At 39.4% G+C, this 27,093-nt stretch overlaps 1 protein-coding gene across 2 annotated transcripts in view; it reads left to right on the forward strand.

The window, feature by feature from the left end:
* The window catches only part of DOT1L_1 (Histone-lysine N-methyltransferase, H3 lysine-79 specific), a 49,654-nt gene that overhangs the window by 16,140 nt on the left and 6,421 nt on the right, over positions 1-27,093 (forward strand). The window contains exons 10-12 of one of the 2 annotated variants that reach the window (XM_051217045.1): positions 7,675-8,334; positions 16,664-16,857; positions 20,240-20,344. In XM_051217045.1, the coding sequence (XP_051065680.1) occupies positions 7,675-8,334; positions 16,664-16,857; positions 20,240-20,344 (959 nt within the window). Of the gene's footprint in view, positions 1-7,674; positions 8,335-8,761; positions 15,198-16,357; positions 16,858-20,239; positions 20,345-27,093 lie in introns of those variants that run through there. The other variant, XM_051217046.1, reaches the window with a different exon arrangement.

A 27,093-nucleotide genomic window follows, 5' to 3' on the forward strand; every position in this document is an offset into this window, starting at 1 on the left:
ACTAGAGCTGAGGCAGCACTAATCTATTGGATCCCCATTAACAGTCGGTTATGTGCTGTTAGATTATAAATTTCCATCAAAGTGAGAAGAAATCGGTGTGAGAAACGATGTCTTTTCGTCATCTCCGCCTATGCCCCGACAGATTGCAGCCCGTATGCAATCAAGGATGAATTCTACCACCAGTTAACTGTTCTCCAGAAAGTGCGTTCGACAGATATTGTAGTACTAGCCGGAGACTTGAATGTTCAGGTCGGGTGTCTAGACACAAAAGAGAGTCGTTTAGGTGGCCGATGAGGACTTGTTGGTCGCAGGACAGATAACGAGGACCGTCTCCTGCAACTGTGCACAGACCACAACCTGTTTCTGGCTAGCACTGACTTCCGGCACAGTCACCGCCGATGTGCCACCTGGTGTCCTCCCTCTGCATCTCAAGCCTGGACTCAGATTGACCACATCGCGATCAGCTACCGCTGGCGTGGTTGTGTACAAGACTACCGCTCCTTTTGGAGTACCTATCTGGACTCTGGTCATGCCCTGTTCTGCGCCAATCTTACCTTACTTTTCAGTGGGCAACGAAGTGACCGCCATCAAAGGATTGATGTCAGCAAGTTGGTTTCGACTTCTGTTGCAAGTAAGTATCGAATCGAGCTAGCTTCTAGGCTAGCTACCATTCCACCGAAAAGTATAGATGAGCATTGGTTGCAACTGCATGACGCCATGAAAATGGCGAGTAGAGCCGCTTGTGGCTTCGCGAAACGTCCCACTTATAAGCACTGGGCTTCTTCAGGTCCTTGCAACTCATCGAAGCCCGTCGGTCTACTCCGGGTGATCGTGAGTCTGACCACAAACGAAGGCTGTTACGTAATGAAATCGGGCAAAGCTTGCGTAAGGACCAGGAAGCCTGGTGGTCGGAGCGTGCTAATGAGTTGGAAGCAGTAGCTGCATCTGGTAACTACCGGAAGCTCTTTCCACTCATCCGAACCACTGGCAGCAAGAAGTCTGGTGTGAGCGAAACAATTTGCGAGGATTACGGGATGGCAATCACTAGCATCCACCGACGTCTTGTACGATGGGCAGAATTCTTAGAAGGGCAGTTCGACTGGTCTGCTGCTCTGGCAACATCGGTCAGACTGTCCTGCCCTCCATGGCCAGTGACGACTGATGCACCAAATGAGGCGGGAGTCCGCAAGGAACTCCAACTCTTGAAACGCTACAAATCACCGGGCCCAGATGACTTACCTCCGGCCCTTTTTAAAGATGGTAGTGACTTTCTGACTAAGGAATTGACGACGTTGTTTACAAAGGTTTGGGAGCTGGAGAGTGTACCAATGTCACGGAATGAGTCGATAGTTGTCCCTATCTTTAAAAAGGGTTCACGTCGTTCCTGTAACAACTATCGGGGGATAAGTCTACTTCCGACTGCGTCCAAGCTATTGGCTTCCGTCATACTCTGTAGGTTGTTCAAAACCCGAGAAAGATTGACTCGCGAGGAGCAGGCTGGTTTTCGTTCTGGTCGAGGATGTATTGATCATATCTTCACCCTCCGCCAAATGATGGAACACCGTCATACTTATCAAAGGCCAGCAATCGTAGTGTTTCTTGACATTAGGGCTGTCTTCGATTCGTTGGACAGGACTGTTCTCTGGGATTGTCTATTGAAGAAGTCTGTGCCTGAGAAGTTTATTAACATCCTAAAGGCCCAAGCCATGCAATCCGCACTTAGTCAGTTGGCAATCAGTGTCCGTAGGTATGTTATGTGCTTTGCATCTTCTTAGTGCAAAGTACTTCTACAAGACTGGCAGGATTCTAATCCTGTACTCACCCTGGATGGTGAGCAGATAGAAATAGTCGAGAAGTTCGTGTATCTAGGTAGCTGCATAAGTGCTGGTGGTGGCGTGAGTGATGAGATCAATGTACGTATAGTGAAAGCCAGATCGGCTTATGCCAATCTGGGCCATCTTTGGCGCCTTCGTGATGTTAGTCTGGCTGTAAATGGTCGGATCTACAACGCGTCGGTGAGAGCAGTTTTGCTCTATGCTTGTGAAACCTGGCCTCTCCGAGTTGAGGATGTTAGACGACTCTCTGTGTTTGATCATCGTTGTCTCCGAAGGATTGCTGACATCCAGTGGCAACACCATGTTAGTAATGCAAAGGTTCGGCATCGTGTGTTCTGACACAGAGATGATAATGCAATTGGTGTCACCATCTTGAAACACAGACTTCGGTGGCTTGGGCATGTTCTACGAATGTCGTCCCAGAGAATTCCACGTCGTGCATTATTTGCGGACGCTGGAACTAGTTGGAAAAAGCGGAGAGGTGGTCAGTGTATGACATGGTGTCGGGGTATGAAAGAAAGCTACAAGGGGCTGGCTTGTGTTGGTCCTTCACGACTCCCTGGCTGGGGTCCTAGAGATGGCGCGACACAGTGACTAGAGACGTTATCAGATATGGCTCAGAACAGAAGCCAGTGGCGATTGTGCTGTAACCTTCTTTTACTTTCTTCATAAAAAAATGGTTGTATCTTCCTTAATTGAAAAAATTCTTCCGATTGTACCTTTCCGTTTCCCCCATCATTACGATTATTATTATTATTATTATTATTATTATTATTGCTATGACTAATACTGCACTGAGTTATCGTTCTTCTTCTGTTTTCTTATACGCTCCTTAGCTTCTTTTTTTCTTGTTATGCTAATGATTTTGTGTGGCGCATATTTATTTGATGCCCCCTTGTACCAATATTTATGATTTCAAATAAAAAATACAAGAATAATATAATGCACTCGCGGCGTCCAGCCAAATTTAACAATGGGTTGTTTAGACTAACTGACGCTGTAACTGTGGGGTCGCCACTCTACACACTTGCAGCTGACTTTTTCATTGCTAATCTCGAAAACACTATGGTTAGCAATGAGATTAACCGAGGTCTTAGGTAGAATTTGGGAACTGGACGTAATCCCATCTGACTGGTCTCAATCACTGATTGTGCCAGTCTATAAGAAAGGACAAAAGTCCTCTTGTGACAATCACGGAGGAATCAGTTTGACTAATATAGTGTCTAAAATATTAGCCTCAATAATACTTCGACGCCTAATCAAAGCTCGTGAAGAGCAGACTAGAGAAAACCAGGCCGGTTTTCGACCTGGACGTGGTTGTATAGATCAGATGTTCACACTACGTCAGGTTCTAGAACACAGATACACATTCAGACGCCCCACGATGGTAGTATTTCTCGACCTTAAGGCGGGATTCGACTCTGTTGATCGTGAGGTTCTATGGCAGTGTTTGTCACTGAAAGGAGTACCAAAGAAGTACATTAACCTTATAAAGGCTCTCTACTCGAACACAACTGGTAGAGTAAGAGCTTATGGCGAACTGTCATCAGAATTGATTACCTCAAATGGTGTTTGTTAGGGCTGTCCACTCTCTCCATTCTTGTTTAGGTTTGTGGTCGACGTACTTTTAGAGATAGCACTCTCCTCATCTAAATTTCCAGAGGTTGAACTTGTACCGGGAGGTTCACTTGTTGACTTAGAATATGCCGATGACATAGTTTTATTTGGTGAAGACGCTGACAAAATGCAGAGTCTTCTGACCACTTTAAGCAACAATGCAAGCATGTTCGGGATGCGATTCTCTCCCTCGAAATGCAAAATGTTGCTTCAGGATTGGGTTACATCGACACCCGAACTAGTGATAGGGAGTGAAGTCGTTGAGTGTGTCGACCGCTTCACTTATCTTGGAAGTCTCATCAGCCCTTGTGGTTTGGTGTGTGACGAAATCTCAGCACGGATACAGAAGGCTCGACTAGCTTTTGCCAACTTGCGTCATTTATGGCGTAGGCGAGATATCCGTCTATCAACCAAAGAACGTGTTTACTGCGCAGCAGTTCGTTCCGTCCTACTTTATGGCAGTGAAACATGGCCGGTAAGAGTAGAGGATATTCGTAGGCTACTAGTATTTGATCATAGGTGTCTTCGAAACATTGCTCGTATATCATGGGACCATCGAGTAAGTAACACAGTTGTTAGGAAACGGGTACTAGGTAAGGATGGCAAATCAATTGATGAAGTAGTGAAACTTCATCAGTTGAGATGGCTGGGACACGTGTTACGTATGCCCAACGACCGACTGCCTCGACGTGCTATGTTCAGTGGTATAGGAGTAGGTTGGAAGAAAGCTAGGGGCGGCCAAACAAAAACATGGCACAAGTCTATGAAGTCACTGACAAGTGAACTGAGTCATGTTGATAGGTGTAGACTACCTGGTTGGGGACCGCGAGATGATAGCAACCGATGGTTAGAGATTAGATGGTGGTTGGAGGTAGTCAACAGGAAACCCTGGACCCGGGTTTCGTGCTACTTGGCACTCGTCAGCAAGGTGTACCTGTAATCTTGAGGGAACTGGTGCTCCCTGGCGGATTCGATCTCGTGTCACCCAGCTTCACAGTCAGAGACGTTACCACTGAGCTATCCGAGCCGTGACTAACCTCCTGTAGGACTGCGATGTAATCACAATTGATTGATCACTGGTTGGTGATCAATCTCATGCTTGTCTAGTCCTTATTAGTGCAGATCGAATGATATCGATCATGTTGCAATGTGGCCACCAGTCTAGGTGACTCGACACTGCGGGCACTATGTAATGAGATTAGATGGTGGTTGGGAGCACCAGTTCCCTCAAGATTACAGGTACACCTTGCTGACGAGTGCCAAGTAGCACGAAACCCGGGTCCGGGGTTTCCTGTTGACTACCTCCAGCCACCATCTAATCTCATTACATAGTGCCCGCAGTGTCGAGTCACCTAGACTGGTGGCCACATTGCAACATGATCGATATCATTCGATCTGCACTAATAAGGACTAGACAAGCATGAGATTGATCACCACCCAGTGATCAATCAATTGCGATGGTTAGAGACCCTGAATGACATGGCTCAAAATCGTTTGCAATGGCGCAGGTGCATCCACTCTCTGTGTTCTCCCAAATTCCAATCTTCTGAATTCTTCATGTCCCTTTTTTCCTCTTTCCAAATTTATTTCACTGGATTATACTCTTTAAATAACATCTCCAAACCCTAATCTTCCCGATTACTGCTTATACTCTTATAACCTCTACCACTACGGGATTTGAATCGACAACTGCATCTCTGTGCTAATGTGGTGTGGCAACTCGAACTGATGTACGTACGTACGAAGTTCTACGTTGTTACTGACTGACTGACTATGGTTAATAATTGACGGCTTCCATCTGTACAAGAGATACTTAGAGGACACTTTATTATTTGTGACAAAAATATCAACGTCAGCGACATCCTGGCCGTGTTCGATAACTCATCAGTCAATTAAGTTCACGATGGTACTAGAGTCAGATTTGGAATTCCACTTATTAAATGTTTTGGTTAAAATGAAACCTGACGGTTCCCTACAAAGACCGATATGTGGTGTGGTCAATACATAGATTTCCAAAGCTGGGTCCCATTGAAGCAAAAGAGAAACCTGGTCTATTTTCTCTGTTCGAGGGCTAGACGTATCTGTAACGAGGATACAAACGATAACGAACTTGATAAACTACGGCAGACACTGGTTCATTGGAAAAAATCTGAAGCCAAAACAACAACGTGAAGGAATGTCCGCAGCACCAAAGAACACTCTCTTCATGATCATTCAGTTTAAAGGAGGCATTGTAGCAGAAGTTCTGAAAAACAGATTTTCAAGATCTCTGAGGAAAACGTACTACTCGTTTGAACTTCTCATTATCTTTTCTAGTCGGCCTTTGATCCGAAGTTATGTTGAAGATAAGCGCCCGCTTTGGACCAAATCAATGTGCATCTATCAGTTTAGTTGCTCATGTGGAGCAGGTTATATTGACTTCACAAAGCGAGCTCTTTCAAAATGCATCTCCAAACATGGTCCTACTTGGCTACTCAAGTGATTACAGAAGTCAGTCAATAATAGCTCAGTCTAAAAGCATATAGTCAATTCTAGCCACTCCGCTTCACTAAATATCTCCTTCAGAATCATAAAATAACTTTTCGTTTCAAGATTGTCTTTTGGAGTAGATAAGAATAAAAGAACAAACGGAACTGTGGTTTTTGAATATTCGACTTGGAGCTATAAACGGTTCAATGCACATCAGTAACAGCTCATTTATATTGTTGTACATGATGTTAGATAGTTGGAGTTTCTGAATGAAACTAGGATACGTAAATTGTATATCTTGCTTATTAGTGCTATTAATGCGTTATCTGTGTTGTTTTGATTGTAGTTACTTACGATGCCAATTTGATATTGGATATACTTGGTTGTGTTTAGGTATATTCATGTTTGTCCATATAAGGGGAGATAACCAACTCGTGGATTGATACGGATGATTTTTGTGTAAATATCTGTACAAACCCTCACTAATTAACACTTTTATGTACCTACTGTATTTTGTGTATATAATCATCAGCAATGTGCGTGAAATATTTAAATTTATCTTCTCAAGTGTTCAATAACAAAAGAAGTATTTGGGAAGAAAACCATTATTGTTATCATATCATTTTGTCTTTACTCCTAAGTTTCACAACGAAAATCTGTGCAAACTAATTAAAATTGACAGTATTTTATTACGGTATGCGTACATTTGTTTGCATGAATTATTTTGTAAAACACGATATTGTAGCAGATAGTAGATAATCCTTGAATCTATATAAATTCATATATTTATATCAGCGCACGAAGTCACTCAATGTCTGGTTATCTATATCACTAGATCCAGACTTAGTTAGGATCCGCGAAATGATTATAATTTGTGATTCATGACCAACTGAATGAAACATATAAGGTGTTTTTCGTTATGAGATTGTAGGTTTGCACTACTTAGAAGTGTGGGCTGAAAGGAAGCTAGGGACGGCCAAATCAAAACATGGAACCACTCCATGACGTCACTTACGATTGGACCTAGCTATATTAATAGGTACAAACTACCTTGTTAGGATCCGTGTGATTATCGTAACCAATGGTTAGGGACTTTGAATGATATGGCTGAAGATCTTTTGCAATGGCTCAGGTGTGTCTATTCATTTTCTTCCCCAAATCTATGAGACTCTAAATCCTTCATGGCTTAGTTCGTTTTTGTTTCACCAATTTATATTTTCTTTTCGAGTCGTATCTTCGATGCCTACATTTTCCTAGTATCACTGAAATTGTTACTACCTTCACTATTCCACGATTTCTCTTGACAGTCTCGTTGCACTGTGCTAATGGAGTATGGCGACTTGAACCAATGTACATACGTACCATGATGTACTCTTCAACTGACTAACTTAGAAGTTCCAGATGTTTTACTCATTCACTGTCCACCTGTTTCTAATGTTTCTCCAAATAGTGTTGGTTCACAATAGGATATATATCTCTTTCGATCAAAGCATCTGAGCAAGTTTACAAACAACTCATAGAAGAATGAACATTTAGTCATGTTTAAGCTGAATCGCTGCGTGGGTTTCAGTTTAATCAAAGCATAAGATCTAAGCTAAATATTTAATAATTTTAAGAAAATAACTGTAAATATCACACTAACCACATATGCGGTTAATTCGGCCTATCAATTTTTGATAGGCTTTAGAGGTTTAAACACCATATCGGTTAGTAACTTGTGACCAGTTTTATTTTTCACTTTTTTTTCTTACAGATAAACATGAGGATTCTTTTCATATACGTATTAAATTCAAAATATCTAATTCACCATGTGGTCAAAACCATCCAGTCAGTGTTAAAATCAAACCTCCATGTAATGGTGATAACACGCCCAATAGATTAAGTAATCCTGAAAACTCCAATGACACATGCGATACTAATGTCATAAATAAGGACCATCCTAATAGCGTAGCTAATCGTCGTATACTTCGTAAATGTCGACAAATGTTAAGTGATGATTCATCATCATTAAATGTTACAAATTTTAAAAATTCAAACAATCGAACAATAGCCTTGCGAAAACGAATGCAAAATCACTTTATGGATTCGGGAAACCGTAATAAATCCCCATCAGTGCATTCTAATTCTTGCAAAACGAATAACAAATTAAAATATACACGTAGATATTCACTTGATAAATTAAGTCACAATATGAATGTTTTACACGATTACACTGTAACACATGTGCAATCCCAACTAACACCAACTCAGTTTGGATTGAATGACAAAAGATTTCCTACATACACATGTCATTACCAACCTGTGGATGTGTATACAGAAAGCAGTGCAACCCAACTGAGTGACTCAAACTTGTCTGATCCTCATACAGGATATAATAAAGCACCGGTACCGTTCGCACTTACACAATATTTGGGTAAGTAGATATTCTCCCCAATTTAACCGTTGAAATCTCTTTCTCTATTATTAATTACTCTAGATTTTACATTACATGATTTTATAGGTTAGTTAATACACCTATCCTATTAAGGTTGCTGAAGCTAATTTCCTCTATATCTGACTCCAATAAATGATATCCCGTTAACTCAGTATTTAAGGTAGGCTAAATCTCCTAGTACAATTATGGATTTACTCGAGATTATTCAGGAGTCTGAACACCCGTTGTAGAGATACGTTTTTATTGTTAAACATAAATAAAATCCACAAGCGTACAGCGAGCTAGCACACTGTGAAACCACGACAGTATATGTGAGTGTGTGTTAAAAATCCATATAAATGTTTGAGTGTCAATCAAGTGTGGATAAATTATTGATTATGTGTATGTTACAACCAATAGGAGAATAGATTGAGGTTGATGTGCAGACACGCGCTCAATCATACACACACAGAAATGAACATAGTGAATTGAGTGTCTGAATTACAGTGAGTAGACAAATGATACAATAGTTGAAAGGGCTTGCTACAAGGTTATTAATAAACGTCGTCCTATAGTGATTTGCACCATAATATTCATTTTTGTTATCGATTGCTAATGAATCTGTTGTCTTGAGTGCTGTTAAAGGTATGGGGGCGGTAATCACTTCCCGATTGTCCATACAGTGGAAGGGTTCTTCTCGAGATACCTGAAGAGGAAATTAGATTAAAGGTCGACCTGAAAGCGTGATCGCAATGTCCAAGGGATAACTGCTCGAGGTCGGTTACACATAACCTTTTTGTGGGTAATTTTCGTGTTAGCTCCGTACTTGTTGAAACCTTACCGCTGGAGACGGATATCCGTGGGATTAGGCGAGATGTGCACTTTTAGGGTCGACCTTTTCTAACCCTACCCCTCCTTGTGCTAAGGCAGCATCGTTGTTATGCTGGTTTTCTGAGGGAAACAGCTTATTGCCGTCAAACCTTTGTATAGTCAGCAGTACGACTTCGCCTTCGGACCTTAGTTTGCCGCTTTTAATCTTACCGTTCTTCAACCGACCTGTCTGGCATGGTAGGACCTTGATGAACTATTGTTCCAGCCAGTATAACTCGATTGGTTCACCACTTTAGACAAGCCCGACCACCACATCAAGGTAGCTAAGGAGTTGATTATTCTGTTTACTCTCAAACTCAAACTGATGGTACAATATTAACTTTTTTTTTACCGTCAACGTAACTACAGGGAAAACTGAATGGAGTTACGATAAAGGATATTTATATCATCGTTAAATATATGGTGAGATTATTTGCTAATTATGGATTGGAAAGTGGGTAAACTATTACTTAAACATGTCTTCCTTGAAGGCTTGTCAGTCTACACAAATTTCAACAGTTAGCCATTATCAACGTACAATCTGGGGAAAGTGTGTATTTCCCCAAGTTACCATGTTAACACGACGAGAGTGAAGTAAGATGAATACCAAAAGAGATCAAGATAATATAGGAACAATGATATTAGGAGTGACTGGACATTAGGAATATAGAACAAAAAGGAAAAGCAGAGAGGTGTTGTGTATGATTGAGTACTGGAATTCAAGATCAAGACGACGATTAGGGGTGAATACATCTGCTTCGTTGTGAACAATTTTGAACCATTGACAGGGGTTAATGCATGGACATCAAACAGGTAGTCTGCACCTACAAAAACGGATCAAGCCAAAATTAATTGACTTCATGGAGTGATGAAATCTCTTGATTTGGCTATCCATAGTTTTCTTTCAACCTACTCCTACACCAGTAAACATCGCTCATCGAACGAGGCGGTGGTTAGACATACGTCACACATACCCTAAATTTCTCAGTCAATGAAGATTTACAACTTCACCAATCTATTTGCCTAGTACCTATGACTAACTTCATCATCATTCACTCCATAAAACACGAACAGTGTTTAGAGGTTAGCTATGATTAAAAACCTACAGCCTACACAGTTATCGTTATCCGTATGGTGAGCTGGGATGCCATAAAACTCACCTAAGTATTTCTCAGTCTGACACAGTTTACCACCTTGGATGTTAAAATCACTTGTTGAGATTATCACTCCTGAGCTCCTGTTTTTTTTCTGAAGCAGATTATTCAGTTTCCTGTAAAACTCATTTCCATCGGAGCCGCAATTAGTAGGGCTACTATTCCAGTGAGACAGACCAGATATAAGCGGCTGCCAGTAGGAATCTAATCAAAAAGTATCTCTTTATCTTTCAAACTTAGTGCCACATATATGCCTGCAAGATCACGAGAATTTACTGTCGCGTCCGCAAATGCACTTGAAATAATTCGCGTTGGCTCTCTATACTGGCTAGTTGAGGTCAAGTTGATGACCATGCTAGGATCCTCAATATGTTTCGGTTATATCTAGAGCTTAGATTCTTAATATACTGCTTATGACTTGAGCACTCGAACTCTTGAACACTCCCAAGTCGCAAATAAGAAAACAAGTGAAAGGAGTGTTATTCCAAACAGTGTCAATTATAGTGAAAATTCCCATTTTGCCATTTGGTAAATAAAGAAGAAGCGAATTGAGCGAAATTTCTTTTCAATTAGTTTTTCATCATGGTTCTACACTAATATATATATATTATTTACAATAATGATATAATACTCATCGAGTGGATACGTTACGTAATAATTACATAGTGACATTTGAATTAATATTGAGTAATTGGAAGAAAGAGAATTATTAATAATCAAAGTAATTATTCAAAATCAAGACGTTGCTATGTTGCGTAATATATGAAAAAGAGAGAAAGAACAGAATTTTTTAATGGATGGTCAATAGAATAGTAGTTACGTAAGAATCAAGAGATGAATGTTGAGAAGTTCTAAAGTTCAAAAGTAACAAACAAAATTACAAAAGTAAAAAAATAAAACAAAAAAACAAGTGGAAGAAGTATACAAAATAGTTAATTTAAATGTCATTATGTAATTATTACGTAACGTATCCACTCGATGAGTATTATATCATTATTGTAAATCATATATATATTAGTGTAGAGCCATGATGAAAAACTAATTGAAAAGAAATTTCGCTCAATTTGCTTCTTTATTTACCAAGTGTCAATTATGGTACAAAACTGTCAGGTATTTAAAGTTCTTAGAAAAAAAACGAAATCATAATCACAGTCCTCTAATCCTCATACAGGGGGTTATTAGCATTTGTCCAACAAAGGAAGCTACACGTAATGATTCTGGAATATTCTTCCAAAAGATGATTGGATGGAATATCTTCAGCTTTTCTTGAGCTTCTTAGAGCTTCCTCGAGTTCACCTGTGGACTGTACTCACAGTTTCATAAACACTATGGATCGGGAATACAAGACTCTAGTACCTTAGCTAGTGACATCTCTCGTCCGATTTAACATAGGGTTCGGACGTTGAAAGCCCCAACATGTATTTTGATGTAGGATTTCAAGAGATCTGGGATAGCATTCTGTAGACTGCAATTGTTAGCATCGGTGGGACATATGAAAGAAGTCAAGGACAGAAGATGAAGGTATATGGTGGAACTAGTAGAACTCTTGCGTAATGAAGATAGGGTTTGATTATGAAAAAGGCAATTTTGTGTGCTGTTAGAGGCATGAGGGCGATCATCACTTGTCATGTCCACATTGTCACAGTATACTTAACTTGAGGTCTTAGTAGTAGCTTACTCCTAATTACTAAATTACCTAGATTAGTTTGATCGGTTTAAACACCTTTGGTATTGTGTTTGCTTCCGTTGTAATAGGGAGCAGGTTGACAACCGATAAGTTGGATAAACGAATTAAATGAAAGCCAAGTATACATATATTTAACAATACCTTGAACCAAACCATAGTATCTATAGCTAATGCGACGAGATCATCAAAAAACACAAAACCATCCATGAGCATCGCTGTTCAAAGTTCACAATCATTTATAAGAGTGGATACAAAATAGTCAATCATACTTCAGTTATATACTTTACCGTCAAGCGCTCCTCAGATATCCTCTTAACACTACTCAAAAAGATAGATGTATGGTCTATATGAATAAAATGTAACACTATAAGAAACCTGAAAAGTCAACTGAATCGGAAGTACTCTTTATCACTTGGGAGCGTAGCCGTAGTGCCAAAGAGATAACTACCGGTAACATGGCTTTTTTTCAAGTGGTTTTAGATAAGTTACCTCTGTACTGTTAAGGCGTTAACGTTGACGACGAAGTTGTATGTTTGTTTATTTATTTGAACACAAATATTGGTACAAGGAGGCACCAAATAGATATGCGCCATATAAATCATTCGATTTGTGTGTGGGCTGTGATACTGCCCAAGTGACCAGACCGAAGCAGGTGGTTTTCTTAAGGAGCCACACCCGGAGCCTTCGACTTAAAGATCTGATCCACAAGGCAGTGGAGAAAAGTCAGAAGATGCAGTTACATGGTAGCCGGTGACCAATAACTGGTTCATACTCCATTTGTTCCGTCAGGATACTGGAGCCCATGTGCTCCACTGGTTTGTAATCAGGGTTTTCCAACTCCCGTAGGTAAATCCTCCATATCCACCAACTCGGTTAAAGCTCAGAAGTTGGCGTTTCGTCCTCTTAATTCCGTAAACAACATGAATGCCGCGAGATGGTAGTGATTATGACTTCCGTGACAGCGGCTGTATACGCGTGGTCATGTGAGAGGATTTGGAGAGGGAGAGCTAACTCCTCACTCGACCATACCAGGGCATTTGTGTATATCTTCCCTAGTCCCCTCCGGTCTTTGTAAGAATTTAGTGTTCCTGAAGGTTCTGATTGTCTGAGGGTAACATCCTACTTCCGCCACACTTCTATACAATTGGTAGTACCGCTTTGCCTTCGGACCATGAGCTTTCTACTCACCATTCTCGAATCGACGTTCCTGGCATAATAGGATTTATAGAAACAAGTTTTCTAGCCACTATAACTCGAATGGGTTACCATGGAGAAGCTGTAGAAGAGGTGGAAATTCTTTACACACTTGGAGAGTATCATTGATAAACAAGGGCGATTTGATGCTCATGTGAAGGCATGGATGGGGAAATCAAGAGCAGCATTACTACAATTGAAGAATACGTATGACTCGAAACGACTCAGCCAACACCAAAGTCAGGTTTTTCAATGCAAACGTCGGTAGAATTTTATTATACGGGGTTTAAACTTGAAGAACTACTACAACCATCAATATAAAGGTACAAGTATTTATAAACAAGTGTCTACACAAGACATTAAATCCATTGGACATGCACTGTCAGCAATAACTTATTGTGGCAGAGGAAGATCAACCCTCCGTTGAAGGGGAAACTAAGAAAAGACACCTGGGTTGATAGGACACATCGCGGTAATAATCAAACTGCATCCCAAAACACGCCCTAACTTGGAATCTTGAAGGCAAAAGGAATGGAGATAGATCAAGAAACACGTAGCTTCGGTAATTGGAGATCGACATCAAAAGAATAGCGCTTGGGGACGACTTGTAAGAAGGTCTAAGGTCGGAGTAGGTTGGAGTATGCTGGTCGGTGACCTATGATTCACGGGTGTTAACAGGAGTAATTAAGGGTCACTGTGATAGGCAAGTCCGACTATCATGTGAAGGTTGATGCTACGGTCTGATATATTCACCAACCTAATAATGTCCTTGAAATGAAAGGTTTCTTCATGTGATTATCAGATTAAGAAGCTATGTCCTTAATGAATGTTTAGAATTGAAGAGGGATAGCGAAATCGGGCAACTCAGATTAATTCTATTCTTAGATGGGAAGTTCGCCATTATCCCTTCCTATGACATTTGCTACAACAATGCTCTTTATGTGGGCAGAACCTTTTATAATGCCAACCGCCACAAGACCAACATGGGGATGAGGGCTGATTGTCTGTGTGCGACAGTTTTCTTGGGTAGGAATCTTTCTTTCCGCTTACAGCATGAACGTATGGCAACTGGCCATTATTTTCAACCATGGAAGTGTCATGCTTTAGGTTTACCAATCTCTGGCCCTCTGTATTTACTTCTTGTAGTGTCATATTCGGGCATTGTTCAATTTTACTCAAAATTCTGGTTCTAATATCAGCATCTTCGGGAGATTGGAGGCTGCACACAAACACGAGACACTTAAACTGATCTTCTGTCATTGCTGATAGTTTGAAGCGCTCACATTCACAGTTTAGCAACCCCGCATGCTTCACCCAGTCATCATCACCTGCCTTTGTTATCTTGAGACATTGATAACGAATATTAAACAAGGATGACTGTTCAGCAAAGATTTGCAACAAAATTTCAGTCGTTGCATCAAAAGAAAAATCTCGTGGATTCTTTAGAAGGATAAAGTTACTGTAACGTTCATGTTCAAACGTTCCAAGTTTTCGCAAGAGTATTCTGACCTTAGCGGCGTCATCGAGTTTTTTTAAGTCGACCTTAGACAAATCTTCATATTTCTTGAACCAGGGTTCAAATGTAATGCCAGCCGAACCATCGGAATTAAATTCATGGATGAAATTAATGATGTGGTCAACATGAGATCTGAAGGGATCATCTGTAACTTTTTGATTCAGGTTCATTTTCTGGGTTAGCATCTCTATCATGCGCATCTGGAACTGTTCAAAACATTTTTCTTGACGTTCCAGCAAGGCTTCAAATTGTTCAAAGGTAAATGACATCTTGATACGATAACTCCGTCGCCGGTTGTTATATTTTGAAGGTTGTTTTCTTAATATACCGCGTATAACTGAGCACTAGAACACCAAAACCCTTCCAAGTCGCTATAAGAAGACAGAAGACTAATGAAAGGAATATTATTCCAACAGTGTCATTTTTAGCACACAATTGTCAGGTATTTATAGTTTTTAGTAAAAATGAAGTTATCTTTCTCAAAAAAGTTATCTATGACTGTATTTAATTGGTCTGTATCCTTTATTTCTTCACATTGTTGTGTATCTATGTATGTGGCGCACACGTTTATCGGTGCCTAGTTGTACCCGATTTTTATGTTTATTAAATAAAATAAATCGATCAGTGTTTAGATATCTTGTTTTGGGGATTATCCAATACTTGGATAGCTAAATGGTAATGCTTACTGAATATTACAGGTTAAAATCGGTTTCTTTATGATTTGCAGACCCTCTTTCTTGATGAGTGGCAATAATCAAGATACTTAGGTGTAAAGGTTATTATCTATTCTGTATATGCACTTAATGCCAAGTCTATTTATAAGCCATTACAGTGATTGTAAATTCAACTAGTATATAGGTCTTTTCTACCATGGTTAACAGTTCCCAGTGTTAGTTGTATGTTGTAGTATTATGAATGTGGAGCGATTGGCTATCGGTTAAAGCACTCAGCTTTCTATCAGTTGGTCAAAAATTCGATCCTCACTCTATGTACTTCCATTGGTCAATTTGTGTATTATCACTAGCCCCCAAGTAAACACAGTCGCTCAAAACTGTGTAATTGAACCTGTACTCTGTAAATAAATTATGGAGTAATATGAAAATAGCTTTTCAGTGCTACTTCACCCTTCTAAAATTACTCACTAATGATACAAATCGTCATTGAATCATAATTTTGTTATCTGTTGAAATGGCTATGATTTGTTCTTCTCGAAAATATTTGATTATATTTCACCAAGTAGCCTACACGCTCTTAAAGTTTTGTTCATAGATTCTATCAACGTTTCTCCTGAAATCATATACTTTCTCCAATTTCATGTGAATGACTACCTTGTTGCGTTAGATTATTTTACAGTTTGTGATTTATTTATAAATTTTGCGCGTAGGAAATATGTGGTGTATAAATAGTAGTTGAATAAATGAATTTTCTATATTTAGTTTTATGTACAGTTAAGTGTAGGCTTCCTTATGCTCTAAATTTGTCACTATTTAGTGTATTTATTTCATACGTTGTTAAACATTTTGATGTTCTCGTTATTAGTAGGGTTTCTTGTTTTTCTTTACTTCGTATATCCTCTTAATTTTATGTAATTTGTTACTACAGCTAAAGTATCGTGGAGATATCAATTCAAGTCTTGAAACCATAGATGTAGTTGACAGTCGTTTCAAAATGTGTTCTCTAGTGAATCAAAAACACATATTTATTTATTTGAACACAAATATGTTTTATAATTCAAATTGGATTTATCAGTTCTACTATTGAAATGTTCCAAATATATACTCGTGCTGTTGACGAGTGTTTTTTGCACAGCAAGAATACCCGAGTGAGACTATCTATGATACTGCATATCTTTAATTTCATACAAGTCCTTCCTATTTTTAATCCGAACAAATCCATTTTCGCTTTTAGAATTGACTAAACAAGCATTTATGGACCATTTTGCCATGCTACATTCCCCCGCCTACGCATCAACAATTCAATCAGAACTTGAACGCGAACACAATCGACAAGCTGAGTTATTAAAACACACAAAATTTTTGGAACAGTCTATCGCTAAATTGCATTCAGATGGGACAGATTTATTAAATCGGTTCACAAAACGCGTAAGTTTATTTATGCATTCGAATGATAATATACTTGCTTTTAATTTGAATGGTGACTCTTTGATCTTCACATTCATTTGAATAGTTTATGTCCGTTATTAACAATTAACGACATTTTTTTGAAGAAGCTAGTCATTAAGTTTTATTAGAAAACAGTGATCTGTAAATTATATGAAACCGTTCTTTTTCCGCCTGTTACTCCCAATGGAGCATAGGCCGCCGACCAGCATTCTCCAACCCACTCTGTCCTGGGCCTTCTTTTCTAGTTCCATCCAATTCTTGTTCATTTTTCTCATGTCTATCTCCATTTCTCGGCGTAATGTGTTCTTTGGTCTTCCTCTTTTCCTTTCGCCTTGAGGATTTCATGTGAGGGCTTGTCTTGTAACGCAGTTGGGTGCTTTCCTCAATGTGTGTCCTATCCACTTCCAGCGCTTCTTCCTGATTTCTTCCTCCACTGGGATTTGGTTTGTTCTCTCCCACAGTACGTTGTTGCTAATAGTGTCCGGCTAATGGATCTGAAGTATTTTGCGTAGACAATTGTTAATAAACACCTGTATTTTCTGGTTGATGGCTTTCGTAGTTCTCCAGGTTTCTGCCCCATACAGTGGAACTGTCTTGACATTTGTATTGAGAATTCTGACCTTGATGTTGGTTGACAGTTGCTTTGAGTTCCAGATGTTCCTCAGTTGTAAATATGCTGCTCTTGCTTTGCCGATCCGCGCCTTCACATCTGCATCAGATCCACCCTGTTCGTCAATGATGCTGCCCAAATATGTGAAGGTTTTTACATCTTCCAAATGTTCTCCGTCAATTGTGACTGGATTGGTGCATGCTGTGTTGTATCGGAGAATCCTGCTTTTCCCTTTGTGTATATTGAGACCTATTGCTGCTGAGGCTGCTGCCACACTGTTCGTCTTCTCCTGCATCTGTTGTTGCGTTTGGGATAGAAGGGCCAGATCGTCTGCGAAGTCTAGATCATCCAACTGCATCTTAGATGTCCATTGTATCCCGCGCTTTCCTTCAGACGTTGACGTCTTCATGATCCAGTCGATCACCAGGAGAAAGAGAAAGGGTGAGAGTAAGCAACCTTGCCTAACACCGGTCTTCACTTCGAACGACTTTGTCAACTGTCCTCCATGCACGATTTTGCAGTGTAATCCATCATAATCCATCATCGAAGAAGTTTCCATAGTGTTGTTCTGTCCACGCTATCAAATGCTTTTTCGTAGTTAATGAAGTTGATGTAGAGTGATGAATTCCATTCAATTGATTGTTCCACGATGATCCGTAGTGTTGCGATTTGGTCTGTACACGATCTATCCTTACGGAATCCTGCCTGTTGGTCACGAAGTTGGGCGTCTACGCAGTCCTTCATCCTGTTTAACAATACCCTGTTGAAGACTTTTCCCGGTATTGAGAGAAGAATGATGCCCCTGTAGTTATCACACTTGCTGAGATCGCCTTTCTTCGGTATTTTGATCAGAAGTCCTTCTTTCCAGTCTGTTGGTACTTGTTCCTCATCCCAAATCTTATTGAAGAGAATGTGTAGTATCCTTGCAGTTGCCGCTACGTCTGCTTTTAGTGCCTCTGCTGGGATGTTGTCCGGTCCTGCTGCTTTGCCACTCTTGATTTGTCTGATGGCCATGCTGATCTCTTCAATTGTTGTAGGCCAACATTGATTGGGAGGTCCGTGGGTGAAACCGTACTTAAAGACAAATCCTATTTTAGATCGTTAGCGAATAGTTAGACTTGTCATCGATACTGAAATGAATTGGTTGCATTCATTCTGTGCAAATGATTTTATTTGATGATTCAGACTAAATGTCGGTTAACCCATTTTACTTGAATTTATGTTCTCTACTTATGATTGACTCTCTTTCTTATGCCATAGTAGTCTGTTTATATACCGTTCATTGCATAATTATGTTATACAGTAATGGTGAATTAATATAACGGTTGGTTTTCCACGTTTACACGTATGGGACGTTAATTTACCTTAGACGAATATCTACACTAGATTCCCTCCCAGTGTCTGTTCTACAGGACTTCAACACAACTCAGATCAAGAACACGTGACTAGCCTGACTAGAACGTAAATATATTCCCACACCAAAACCCGACACAATCCAACAGCAATGAGCAATCAATAATAATCACTATAAGGATAGAAGAATATATGATTCATCTGACACCTGTCAGAGTGTCTGCATGTCTGACTAAGCAGACAACCAATCATTATCATTCTCGCCCACACATCATAAAAAAATCATGTTTCATCAATATTATTTTATTTGATGTTCTTCATTTTCTATGTATTTGAATGGTATTCGCCAATCATATTACCAGTATCCTTGCGATTATCTTTTTCATTAAGATGTAGTAGTTGTTGTTGTTGCGACTTTACAAATATATTTTTTCTATTTTATTATAGTAAGAAGCGTTTAACGTCAATGATTATACAACATTCATGATTAATGACAAATTTTTTCCATCAATGCTATCCCTATAAAACATTCTCGTCTCATTATATATATATATATATATATATATATATATATATATATATATATATATCTTCTTTTTTAAAGAACAAGCGAAAGGAAAACGAAACCAACCACTAAAATGCCTCTAGTTGCATTATTTACTGTTTAGCGTCGTGTTGTTTCCTCTTTGTCAAAGCACATGAGTAACTTATTCACTTAACGTGGGTACTTAGAAAAATGAAATCGGAAAACTTTGCTGCAATAATTATACATTTGGGTACTAAGATTTTCAAAAGTTTGATCTCATTCTCTATCTTAGTAGCCTTGAATGATAATGCCCGTGGATGCACTTAAGAACAACACTTTTATAGATTTTTGCATTTGTTTGAACTTTTGCTTTCACCTACCCTATGGCTTCATAGTGTCATTCATGAGGTCGTGGTACATCTAAATGCGACAATAATAATAATAATAATCATAGGAACTAAAGTTCGCTATTACACATGTCTTTCAAAATGTCATATTGTAACGTTCAGCATTAGGTAGGTTTGAATCCAGCCTGAAGGTACATTGTTTACTGCGGGAATATAGAAAGTAGTGTGTGAAAGAGAATTTCAACGAAAACATAACGAAATAAAAAGTAAACCGAAGACTTAGTAAGTACGTTAAATACATTTACATTTGATTGTAATAGGGGTCAACAGCAATTAACAGTATCACAAATGTAAGATTAAGATAATCTGATAATCTAGATAGGGAGCTAGAAGCGCAAGGTTTCAAATACGTTACTAAATATTTTGAATAATTTTACTTCTAATTATTCTTTGCCACCAATTTTATTTCAGAGTGATTATTTTTGTTGTTTATTCTCAACTTCTTACCTTGAAAAAACAAAACAGCTAGGTATCCTAATCACCACACCGGCTGCATTTTTCTCTCAAGCTCGAAGGTTAATCAAACAGCATCATGTTTTGGAGGAGAAGATTGCTGAATTTCGAAGGCAGGTACGTTCTTCACAGTATGCATGGATGTAGTTATGTGATCGTTATGTTTACAATTTTCATAGCCATTTTATTTTTCCCATACAATTCATCAACCTTCAACCATTAGATTGCCAGTTCTAATCTATTCTACGTAATTCGGTTTTGAATAGTCAAGCAGGCAGTGTTACCAACCCTCATAAAATTAAACTTCGACTCAAAGCTGAGTACATGTTATATCTTGAAGTTTGTTTTCTTGATATACCGCGTATAACTGAGCACTAGAACACCAAAGCCCTTCCAAGTCGCAATAAGAAGACAGAAGACTAATGAAAGGAATATTATTCCCACAGTGTCAATTATAGTACACAATTGTCAGGTATTTATAGTTTTAAGTAAGAACGAAATCATCATTACAGTCCACCGGTCCTCATACAGAGGGTTATTAGTGTTGTCCAATCAGGAAGCTACACGCAAGAATTCTAGAATACTCTACCAAAAGGTGATTAAATGGAATATCTTCGGCTCCTTCTGAGCCTCCTACAGCTTCCTCAAGTTCATCTGTGGTCCGTCATCTCAGTACATAAATATCTGTACTCTTTAAGTGAATTGCATTACATTTCTTGTAAATGAAATTATGAATTATTGACTACTGATCTAAGGGATACGTAGTTATATAGATTTGGTAAGTAAGTGTCTGACGGAATCTCGACACCGATTGGCTTTTGAATTAATGACGAGTTTACAGCTCAACAAATAACTTGTGGTCTGAGCCATGTTGGTAGATGCAGAGTACTTGGTTGAGGTCCGCCCGACTATCGTAACCAATGGTTGGAGACTCTTACTGACATGCATCTGGATCGATCACAATGGCTTAGGTTTATACACTATTTGTCTTCCCTTAATCTATGAGATTAAAATCGCTCCATATCTTTCATTCTACGAACGAATTGTTTCTTCCTGTACTGTGTCCTTATATTCAATCTTTAATATATTACCACCACTGAATTAACTACTTCTATGAATTTGGTGTTCATCTTGTTGGGCGAATTGGACCGATGGATATGTGTTCCTGATCCTACGTTGTAGCTGACTGACAGCTCAACAGTTCTATCTATTCTGTTTTATGGCTGTGAAACGTGCTATTTAAAAATAGAGGACACTCGTAGGTTATTAGATTCGTTCATAGATGTCCTCGAAACATTGCTCGTGTATTTTCGGACCATCGAGTTAGCAGTACTAAAGTTAGACACAGAGCATGAGTAAGGGTGGCAAATCGATTGACAACGTAATGAATCTTTATCGACTGAGAGTGTCCATGAAAAGTTTATTATGTATTGAAGGGTTTATACACGAACAACTCAGGCATACAACCACTTTTCTCAATTGACCTTATAGATGATGCAATTCAGTGGTTTGAAACGTTATCAATCGTTAATTCACTTGATATTGTTTTACTTGAATCTTCCCATTGATGTTTTTGGACTGAAATTGATCAGTCTCTTATTGGCATATGTGCATACTGTGCGTATGCCTCGATATTGCCTTAATTTACAAGCATTATAAGCAAAGATGGATAGTGGCTAGCAGTGGAATCCAGGACGCGCGTTTCATCTTGTTTGGGACTCATCAGCTGGATGTACCTACATCTCAGAGTTGATGTTCACTCTGGGACTCAGTAGCTAAGTGGATAACGCGATGGCGTTTGAAGCAAATGGTACTGAGTTCGAGTCCCAGCGTGAACATCAACTCTGAGATGCAGGTACATCCAGCTGACGAGTCCCAAACAGGACGAAACGCGCGTCCTGGATTCCACTGCTAGCCACTATCCATCTTTGCTTGTAATGTTATCAATCGTTGCTGTGAACAGAAGACCGTGGTAACTCTGCCGTAATTTTCCTTTATGGTCGTCGTAAAAATGAAGTTATCTTTCTCAAAAAATGTTATCTATGACTGTATTTAATTGGTCTGTATCCTTTATTTCTTCACATTGTTGTGTATCTATGTATGTGGCGCACACGTTTATCGGTGCCTAGTTGTACCCGATTTTTATGTTTATTAAATAAAATAAATCGATCAGTGTTTAGATATCTTGTTTTGGGGATTATCCAATACTTGGATAGCTAAATGGTAATGCTTACTGAATATTACAGGTTAAAATCGGTTTCTTTATGATTTGCAGACCCTCTTTCTTGATGAGTGGCAATAATCAAGATACTTAGGTGTAAAGGTTATTATCTATTCTGTATATGCACTTAATGCCAAGTCTATTTATAAGCCATTACAGTGATTGTAAATTCAACTAGTATATAGGTCTTTTCTACCATGGTTAACAGTTCCCAGTGTTAGTTGTATGTTGTAGTATTATGAATGTGGAGCGATTGGCTATCGGTTAAAGCACTCAGCTTTCTATCAGTTGGTCAAAAATTCGATCCTCACTCTATGTACTTCCATTGGTCAATTTGTGTATTATCACTAGCCCCCAAGTAAACACAGTCGCTCAAAACTGTGTAATTGAACCTGTACTCTGTAAATAAATTATGGAGTAATATGAAAATAGCTTTTCAGTGCTACTTCACCCTTCTAAAATTACTCACTAATGATACAAATCGTCATTGAATCATAATTTTGTTATCTGTTGAAATGGCTATGATTTGTTCTTCTCGAAAATATTTGATTATATTTCACCAAGTAGCCTACACGCTCTTAAAGTTTTGTTCATAGATTCTATCAACGTTTCTCCTGAAATCATATACTTTCTCCAATTTCATGTGAATGACTACCTTGTTGCGTTAGATTATTTTACAGTTTGTGATTTATTTATAAATTTTGCGCGTAGGAAATATGTGGTGTATAAATAGTAGTTGAATAAATGAATTTTCTATGTTTAGTTTTATGAATTGTCAAGTATAGGCTTGCGTATGTTGTTGATTTATTTGTTGGAAGTGATTCCTAAAATATTAGTTTTTTTAGAGGCTTATTTTCTCTGTATCTGAGTTCAATAAATGGTATCCCGTTCACTAAGTATTTAGCGCTGTTTATATCTTTTAGTATAATCATGGATATCTATAGATTGTTCAAAAGTCTGAACATCAGTTGTAAAGATATTTTATTCTTAAAGAAATCTACCATACAAGGAAACGAGTTAGAGTGTATGTGTCTGTATGTATGAATGTATTAAAAACCCATATGCATTTTTGATTGTTAATTCGTTGTGGATAAATTATTGATTGTCTATGTATTACATCCAATGGGAGAATAGATTAAAGATTGATGTGCAGACAAGCGCTCAATCAGACTCACACATAATTTTACATAGTGGATTAAGTGTCTAAATTTCAGTGAGCAGACAAATAATACAATAGTTGAGTGGGCTTTTATATTATGGCATGACTGTCCTTTGTTGTGCTATAATTTTTTATTTTTATCAAAGTAAATTTTCGTTGTGATTGTTATTTTTATCAAACATTCTTTACTTTTTATAATCTAATGTAATTTTAAACTTTTTCACTAGGACGTCTGCTATTTTATTTGGCCATGCAATCTTCCCGAGCTTATTATAAAGACAACCGTATTTTTCTGTTAGCAACTAGAGGTTTAGAAACTTTTTCTGAGTCATTCATGGTATTCTTGTTCTGTATATCTTTTGTTTGTAGAGGTCATCTAAAACACTGGTCACTTGAAAATTGAATCTATTACAATACGAGCATAATGTTTATTTAAAATGATCCACGGTTGTTAGCATTATTATGTTGCTTTTCCTAGCATAAAGTTAATCAATATTATCCATTAGCAAGTTTTATTTCTGATCTTAACAACACAAATTCAACAATTGACTTGTACTGAAAGTATATCAGCATTCATCTAAGGATAATAACATGTGATTGTGACTAGAGGCTTAATCTTTCAAATTTCCAAATCTTCTAAGCACAAATAATCCTAACGTTTCCTACCAGATGTTAGTGATATCACTATCTGGTCATTCATACATTAACCGTAGTAGTGTTCAGGATAATTCTCATCTTCGTTGATGAAGTTCAACAAATTTTTATTAGTATACAACTTGTCGGTGATCGGAATCGCTGAAACCTATTGGACCCAAGCTGCACAGAAAAGATTACATTCAAGAGAGAGGTGCTACTTTACTCTGGTCACGAAGGAGAAAATACTCCTCACACGCAGGGAGTTGCACTGATGCAGTCCAAAGAAGCACGAAACACACTTTAGGGATGGGAATTTCATGGACCCAGTATCATCAAATCATTGTTCTAAAAAAAGAAAAAAGGAATCACAATTAATTTTAGCCAAATTAATGCATCAACCAATGATACCATCGACGACGATAAAGATCAGTTTTACGAGAGGCTGCAATCGATCGTAGCGAAGTACTCAGAAAGGACCTGACCATTTTGATGGGAGACCTAAACGTCAAAAGTCGGGATGGACATCATCGGGTAAGAATATATCATGAAATGACATGAACTGGGAGAGAAAAACGGGAATAATGAGATATTCGCAAATCTATGTACATTCAACGTGTTAGGAAGTACTGGGCCGCAAGAAGCATCATCATAAGGAATAGATCACCATGGCAACCCTGGACAAGATTCAAGAAAGCAAGAACTAAAAGAAAGCAATTAACAGCGACCGAACAAGAGCAGAGGCAATCAAGGCACAAGCTGAATACGCAGAAGCAAACAAGCAAGTGAAGAGAAGCATTGGAGTCGACAAGCAGGACTACGTGGAAGACCAAGAAGTGACAACGGAAAAAACCGTGAGAGAAGGAAATATGAGACATCTGATAGATCAACTACAAGTGAGGACCGGAGTCAGAAAAGGCTTCTTACTCTTGTCCTTTTTATTTTCTCTGGTGGTCGACTGGATACTTACTTACGCCTGTTAACCCTCACAGAGGAGCATAGGCCGCTTATCATCACTCTCCACCCAACCCTGTCCTGTACAGTACTTTCCAGTTGTCATTCATCCTTTTCATATCTGCTTCTATTTCCCGATGTAATGTGTTCTTCGGTCTCCTCTTTTCTGTTTCCCTTCTGGATTCCAAGTTAGGACTTGCCTCATGATGCAGTTTGGTCAGTCAGTCAGTCTTCTGACCACTTTAAGCAACAATGCAAGCATGTTCGGGATGCGATTCTCTCCCTCGAAATGCAAAATGTTGCTTCAGGATTGGGTTACATCGACACCCGAACTAGTGATAGGGAGTGAAGTCGTTGAGTGTGTCGACCGCTTCACTTATCTTGGAAGTCTCATCAGCCCTTGTGGTTTGGTGTGTGACGAAATCTCAGCACGGATACAGAAGGCTCGACTAGCTTTTGCCAACTTGCGTCATTTATGGCGTAGGCGAGATATCCGTCTATCAACCAAAGAACGTGTTTACTGCGCAGCAGTTCGTTCCGTCCTACTTTATGGCAGTGAAACATGGCCGGTAAGAGTAGAGGATATTCGTAGGCTACTAGTATTTGATCATAGGTGTCTTCGAAACATTGCTCGTATATCATGGGACCATCGAGTAAGTAACACAGTTGTTAGGAAACGGGTACTAGGTAAGGATGGCAAATCAATTGATGAAGTAGTGAAACTTCATCAGTTGAGATGGCTGGGACACGTGTTACGTATGCCCAACGACCGACTGCCTCGACGTGCTATGTTCAGTGGTATAGGAGTAGGTTGGAAGAAAGCTAGGGGCGGCCAAACCAAAACGACTCAATGATATACCTACGCCGGCGAGGCCACAGGAAGCAGAATCAGGGCTTCTAGATACACGAAGCGTAAATCGAGTCGGTTCTTTATTTTGGCATGGTGAGGTCAAATGAATGACGCTACTTGGATCCTGTATGCGCGTTTCGGAGACGCAGCACACATCAATGGCGCGAGATTCTAAAGTTCTAGCTAAGGAAGCCTGCTGTCCTATTTGGCACAGTGTTCGTACGTTAAAAGCTCCTACGTGTAGTTTAGAGCGTGGTTTCAGGAGACCAAGAATAGCGTTCCACGTACTCGAAACGTTTGCCCTAGCGGTGGGAGGTGATAAAGAGACGTGAGGAGGGTTAGTCATGGAGATAAGAGAGGTATTAGGAGGTGTAGGAAGGATTTGAATGTGACCAACTTGGTCTCGTGTGCTGTTACGGGTACGAGGGCTGATGTCACTTCCCGGCTGCCCACAACGTGGAAGGGTATTTCTTGAGGAACCTGAAAAGGAAATTGGATTAGTGTTGGTCTTAACGACCTGGGAGCGTGACCGCAGAGCCCAAGGGACAACTGCTTGAGGTCGGTCGCGCACGGCTTTTTTGTGGAAGGTTGTTGACGTGTTAGCTCCGTTCGTCAAAGGGCGTTACCGCCGGAGACGGAAATCCGTGAGGTAAGGTGAGGTGCGCATTTTTAGGGTCGACCTTTTCTAACCCCACTCCTCCTTGTGGGAAGGCAGCATCACTGTCATGCTGGTTGTCCGAGGGAAACACCTTACTGCTGTCACACCTCTGTACAGTCAGCAGTACGACTTCGCCCTCAGACCTTGAGTTGCTGCTTTTAGTCTTACCGTTCACCAATCGACCTGCCTGGCATGGTAGAACCTACAGGAACGGTTGTTCCAGCCAATATAGCTCGGTTGGGTCATCACGATAGGCGAGCCGGACCACCGCGTCAAGGTAGCAGCTTCGGTCGGGCAGTTTGGTGATTTCCGTAATGTATGTCTTTTTTTAATTTCCTCTTCAGTTGGAAGCTGGTTTGTTCTCTCCCACAGTAGGCTCTTGCTGGTGGTA

The sequence above is a fragment of the Schistosoma haematobium genome, chromosome 6 (assembly GCF_000699445.3).
Source record: "Schistosoma haematobium chromosome 6, whole genome shotgun sequence".
In the NCBI taxonomy this organism is placed as follows: Eukaryota; Metazoa; Platyhelminthes; class Trematoda; order Strigeidida; family Schistosomatidae; genus Schistosoma; species Schistosoma haematobium.